Below are 6,297 nucleotides of genomic sequence, written 5' to 3' on the forward strand. Positions count from 1 at the left end.
ATCCCGGGGAGCATCCCCACATCCCGAGGAGCATCCCCACATCCCGGGGAGCATCCCCATATCCCGGGGAGCATCCCCACATCCCGAGGAGCATCCCCATATCCCGGGGAGCATCCCCACATCCCGGGGAGCATCCCCATATCCCGGGGAGCATCCCCACATCCCGAGGAGCATCCCCACATCCCGGGGAGCATCCCCACATCCCGGGGAGCATCCCATCCTTTCAGCATTCTCTGAATCACTTCCAGCATCCTGTCCCCAGCCTTCATCCCATGTGTCCAGCATCCCCACATCCCGAGGAGCATCCCCACATCCCATCCTTTCAGCATCCCCGATCACTTCCAGCATCCTGTCCCCGGCACCTGTTCCCAGCCCTCATCCCATGGGTCCAGCGTCCCCACATCCCGAGGAACATCCCCCCATCCAGAGGAGCATCCCCGCATCCCATCCTTTCAGCATCCCCGCATCCCCTCCAGCACCGTCCACATCCCATCCCCTCTGAATCCTCACATCCCACCCACTCAGCACCCCGGGATCACTTCCAGCATCCCCACATCCATCACACCCAGCATCCTTCTCTCTTTAATTTTTCCCCTCTTTTTTCCCCCCTCCAATCTTTCCCCCACTTTCCCTCCTCTCCCCAGGTGAAAACCTGGTTCCAGAACCGCCGCATGAAGCACAAAAAGCAGCTGCGGAAGACGCAGGACGACCCCAAGCAGGCGGCCGGGGAGGAGAGCCGGGAGCAGAGCTCCCCCGAGCCCGAGCTGCCCGAACCGGCCGGGACCGAGCCCCGCAAGGGCCCCCCCGGCCCCTTCCTGCTGCAGGACCCCGAGGACGAGGTGGACATCCTGGAGGAGGGGGACATCTGCGCCCACCGCCTCTAGCGGGCTCCCCTGCCTCTCCTTGGCCCCCGAAGGGCTCGGGAAGGGGGGCACGGCTCCGGAAAGGGGGAGCCCCCTCCCCTCCCCAGCGATGTCCCCGAGGGGGCCGGGACCCCGCGGTGCCCCCCAGCATCACCCCCAGGCTGGGCTGTGCTCGGAAATGAAAGGAGCCGAGGTTGTTTTAGGTTCCCCCTTCCCTCCGAAATGTCGGAGTTTTCCTCGTTCCCCGAACTTTTCCTCGGGTGTAAAATAAATGTATACTCGTGGCAGCGTGTTGTGGTTCCTGGGAGCGGCAGGCAGGGCAAATTTCACCCTTTATTCCCCGAATCCCTAAATCCTCGCCGCTCTCCCCACGCTCGCCGCCTCCATCCCCAGCGCGGGAGGTCGGGCAGAGCTTCCAAGACGTGCATAAATAAAAAGAATTGTAAGAAAAAAAACCCTCCGAAGAAACAGGTAAGGCAAAAAATCGGCTTTATTTCATTCCGCTGTGGGGGAGTGAAGGGGGAGCATCACCAAGAACTCGAGCGTGCCTCGGCTGCGCGGAGCAAACGGCGCTCCCAGGCAGAAAAAAAGGGATTTTCTACAGCTTGGAGAAGTGTGGGCAGCGTGATTCCTGCCCGGTTTAAAGGTGTGGATGCCGGATAATTCCATTTTCCTCTGAAACAGCCCCGGAGCGGGTCCCGCGTCCGGCTCCCGTCTCCTCCCGCCTCCCTGCGCTCAGCTGGAGCAGCCCCGCTTTGCCTTTACCTTCCTGCCAGGGAAATGGGGTTCATTTCCAGGTAAATTCTGATTTTTTTATCATTTAGTTTTGGTTTCGGGCTGAGCTGCTGGCTGGGAAATGCTCCGGGAGCGCGGTGGATGTTCAGCATCTCCTGGGAGGAGATGTTGGCATTGGGAATTTTCCTGGGAAAATTTCTGCTGAAAATTCTGGCTCAGCATCCCCTGCTGCAGCAGCACCACGGCGGTGACTCCTTCGCTTATTTAATTTATTCCTTTAATTTTTTTTTTTTTGGTTTTATTTTGTTTTTCTCGGGAATTTCATTTGGTTGTCTGGCATTCTTAGCACTTTCAGGGCATTTTGGATGATGGGAAATGTCGTTTTGTGAGGGGAAAACGTTTAATTTTCCTGTTTAATATATCAAATATAGATGATTGAAAAGTGTATGCTCGCTTCCTTTTTTTTTTTTTTTTTGTGAGTCTGCCTTTCTAGTTTTTTACATGAAAAATAAAGATCACACATTGTGTTTAGAGGAAAACCCCCAATACCCATCCACATATCCAGGAAAAGCTGCATAAATAATTCTTTCAGGATATTTCATAAATTAATCCTTTCAGGACAATTATTTCCATCAGCAAAATGCCACCAATCTCCCTAAAAATTAGGATTTTTAAAGCAACCACGTTTCTCGGCGGGGTTTGAAGCAGAGCTGGGTGGAAATGCCACTCCCGGGTCGGATTTCTCCCTTTCTCCCAAATCCCGTGGGCAGAGAAGCGATGGGAATTTAAAAACCTGGGAATTTCACACTTTTTCTGTGTATTTTGCTCTGGGATTATCGTCAGCCTCCCCCCCGCAGGTTTCATCGGGAATTATTAAAATTGCGATCAGATCCACATGATATTTATGGGATCTATATGATATTTATGGGATCTATATTATATTTATGGGATCCACACGATATTTATGGGATTCACACGATATTTATGGGATTCACACGATATTTATGGGATCCACATTATATTTATGGGATTCACATGATATTTATGGGATCCATATGATATTGATGGGATCCACACGATATTTATGGGATCCACATGAAATCTATGGGATCTATATGATATTTATGGGATCTAAAATGAGTATTTTTTCACTACATGAAATCTATGGGATCTATATGATATTTATGGGATCTATATTATATTTATGGGATCTATATGATATTTATGGGATCCACATGATATTTATGGGATTTTTTTTGGACCATGTTTGCTGCTGCAGTTCCAGGCTCGGGGCTGCTCTGGCTCTGCTCTGTGGTGTCAGATCTATGAGAAAAAGGTTAAAACACGACTCAAAAACCCCTCAAATCTCTGCTGTTGCTCCCCTGCCGCTCCAGGAACTCCCATCCCAAAACATTTCTGCCGATCAATAAAACAGACCCAACAACCTCTGGGCGGTTTTGGGCACCTTGGCTAACAATTAAAGCCAAAAATCAGATTAAAAACCGATCCCACACAGACAGAGTGGGAATATTCCCATTCCCAGGGATCCCAGCTGGACACCAGAGCCTTGCAGGGAACAGGAAGATTTGGGAATTTGCTTATCCCACAAAGTTTGGCGCAAAAATTGAGAGAGGTGAAGGAAACACTGGCAGAGAAATCCCCTGTGTCAGCAGGCAGCTCCTGCCAAGCTGGAGATGGAAAAATGTCATTTCCAGAGAGTCTGGGCAACGTTTTGGGAACAGGTTATTGGAGAATGAGATGGTTCTGGGGAAGAGGAAGGGCTGGGCACTCATTTTTCTGTTTCTAGCAGAGATTTTTTCACTTGGAATAAGTGAAATGAGTTTTTATTCAGAGATTTTTTGACTTGGTATAAATGAAATGAGGTTTTATTCAGAGATTTTTCACATGGAATAAATAAAATGAAATTTTACTCAGAGATTGTTTTGACTTGGAATGAATAAAATGAGATTTTACTCAGAGATTTTTTCACTTGGAATAAGTGAAATAAGGTTTTATTCAGAGATATTTTTTTTCACTTGGAATAAGTGAAATGAGGTTTTATTCAGAGATTTTTCACATGGAATAAATAAAATGAGATTTTACTCAGAGATTTTTTCACTTGGAATAAGTGAAATAAGGTTTTATTCAGAGATATTTTTTTTCCACTTGGAATAAGTGAAATGAGATTATTTGACTTGGAATAAATTAAATTAGGTTTTATTTTTTCACTTGATTTTTTTCACTTGATATAAATAAAATGAGATTTTACTCAGAGATTTTTTCACTTGGTATAAATGAAATGATTTTTTATTCAGAGATTTTTTTACTTGGAATAAATAAAATGAGGTTTTATTTAGAGACTTTTCACTTGGAATAAATGAAATGAGGTTTTATTCTTGGATCCTGACTTATTCTTAGCAGACGATTTTTCCTTGCTCTTCCCAAGAAGTTTGAGGAGTAGGGGAGAGATTTAGAGTTGTCTCTCTTTTTAAAATAAAATAAAATGAACGTGTTCACTTGGGGAATGCTGGAGCGGAAGCGACTCGCAGGAAATCATTGCTGGGAACAGGAAATGTCCGTGGATTTCCTATTTTTCAAGAAGATTGATTTTCATCAAAATTCTTCAGTGAGTCGCTCTGAAATGAAATTGTGTTCTGGTGATTATTTAATTCACAAGTGGTTAATGCTTTTGTTGTTGTTGTTGTTTTATTACAGAAGATCAAACCCCAATCTATAAAACCCTGCCATGAACCTTTGCTTTCTGTTTTCATTTTGAGCATTTTCCTGCATGCTGCCTTAAACATTTTGAACTTTTTTGGGTTTGGAAAGCAATTCCAACCCCAAATTTTTTCATTTTCTAGCCAGACCTCCATAAAAGCAGCGGAGATATAGATTTTAAGGGCATTTATAGAGTAAATAATTTGAATTTCTTGCTGTTACACACACATGGAGGAAGTGGGGAAGGTGTAAATAACCCATGGCCAAGCCCAGTAGATTTCTTGGTTCTTGGATTTGTTTCTAGATTTCTTGGTTTTTTTAGATTTATCTAGTTTCTAAATGTCTCATTTCTGTGGTTTGTTTCTAGAGTTCATGTTTCTCGTATTTATCTTGTTTCTAGATGTCTTGTTACTTGGGTTTACCTTGTTTTTAGATTTATCTAGTTTCTAAATTTCTTGTTTCTTTGGTTTGTTTCTAGATTTCCTGCTTCTCGTATTTATCTTGTTTCTAGATGTCTTGTTTCTTGGATTTGTTTCTAGATTTCTTGTTTCTTGGATTCATCTTGTTACCAGATTTTTTGTTTCTTGAATTAATCTTGTTCCTAGATTTCTTTTTTCTTGTGTTTATCTCGTTTCTAAATTTCTCGTTTCTTGGATTTATTTCTAGATTTCTTGATTCTTGGGTTGATCTTGTTCCTAAATGTCTTGTTTCTTGGGTTTACCTTGTTTCTAGATTTCTTACTTCTTGGATTTGTTTCTAGGGGTCTTATTTCTTGGATTTTTAAATTTTTTTCCTATATTTCTTGTTTCTTGGACTTTTTTTTTCTAGATTTTTTTTATTTCTTGGATTTGTTTCTAGATTTCTTATTTCTTGGTTTTGTTTCTAGATTTCTTGTTTCTTAGACTTATCTTGTTTCTAAATTTCTTGTTTCTTTGGTTTGTTTCCATATTTTTTGTATCTTGTGTTTATCTTGTTACCGGATTTTTTTGTTCCTTGCATTAATCTTGTTTCTAGAATTCTTGTTTCTTGGGTTTTTCTTGTTACTAGAATTCTTGTTGCTTGGATTTATCTTGTCTCTAGATTTCTTGTTTCTGGGATTGATCTTGTTCCTAAATGTCTTGTTTCTTGGGTTTACCTTGTTTTTGTATTTCTTGTTTCTTGGATTTGTTTCTAGATGTCTTATTTCTTGGTTTTTTTCCTAGATTTCTTGGGTTTGTTTCTAGATTCCTTGTTTCTTGGGTTTATCTTGTTTCTGGAGCTTGGTCGAGCCCCTGGTGCCTCCCTGCAGGGTGGAGCAGCTGCTCCCAGCACGGATCCCTGGGAAGGCAGGAGGGAGCAGACGTGGGATCCTGATCCCACCGGCGGCTTTCCTCCCCAGCAGGGCGCACTTCTTCAAGGAAAAAGTTGGTTTTAAGGGTTTATCACCCGGGTTTGTGGTGGCAGGAGTGAAGGTGAGCTGCTCACATTTCAGCCATTCCTGAAACCACTGCAGGAAACCACTGAAACCACTGAAACCATTCCTGAAACCTCTGAAACCATTCCTGAAACCACTGAAACCATTCCTGAAACCTCTGAAACCATTCCTGAAACCACTGAAACCATTCCTGAAACCTCTGAAACCATTCCTGAAACCACTGAAACCATTCCTGGAACCACCGAAATCATTCCTTAAACCACTGAAACCATTCCTGAAACCTCTGAAACCATTCCTGAAACCATTCCAGAAACCACTGAAACCACTGAAACCATTCCTGAAACCTCTGAAACCATTCCTGAAACCACTGAAACCATTCCTTAAACCACTGAAACCATTCCTGAAACCTCTGAAACCATTCCTGGAACCACTGAAACCATTCCTGAAACCACTGAAACCATTCCTTAAACCACTGAAACCATTCCTGGAACCACTGACACCATTCCTGAAACCACTGAAACCACTCCTTCTCCTCACACCAGAGCTGCTCCTTTCTCCACATTCCTG

General features: G+C 43.7%; 2 protein-coding genes across 2 annotated transcripts in view; one reads left to right on the forward strand and one right to left on the reverse strand.

Annotated features, from left to right (window-relative positions):
- Positions 1-884, forward strand: part of BSX (brain specific homeobox) — a 5,889-nt gene extending 5,005 nt beyond the window's left edge. Inside the window, exon 2 of the mRNA XM_014310296.1 lies at positions 645-884. Coding sequence (XP_014165771.1) covers positions 645-884 — 240 coding nt within the window. The remainder of the gene's footprint in view (positions 1-644) is intronic.
- Positions 885-3,951: 3,067 nt separating this feature from the next.
- The window catches only part of JHY (junctional cadherin complex regulator), a 21,214-nt gene continuing 18,868 nt past the window's right edge, over positions 3,952-6,297 (reverse strand). Inside the window, exon 10 of the mRNA XM_005428873.2 lies at positions 3,952-4,234. Coding sequence (XP_005428930.2) covers positions 4,222-4,234 — 13 coding nt within the window. The 3' untranslated portion in view covers positions 3,952-4,221. The remainder of the gene's footprint in view (positions 4,235-6,297) is intronic.

Source organism: Geospiza fortis, unplaced genomic scaffold (assembly GCF_000277835.1).
Source record: "Geospiza fortis unplaced genomic scaffold, GeoFor_1.0 scaffold262, whole genome shotgun sequence".
In the NCBI taxonomy this organism is placed as follows: Eukaryota; Metazoa; Chordata; class Aves; order Passeriformes; family Thraupidae; genus Geospiza; species Geospiza fortis.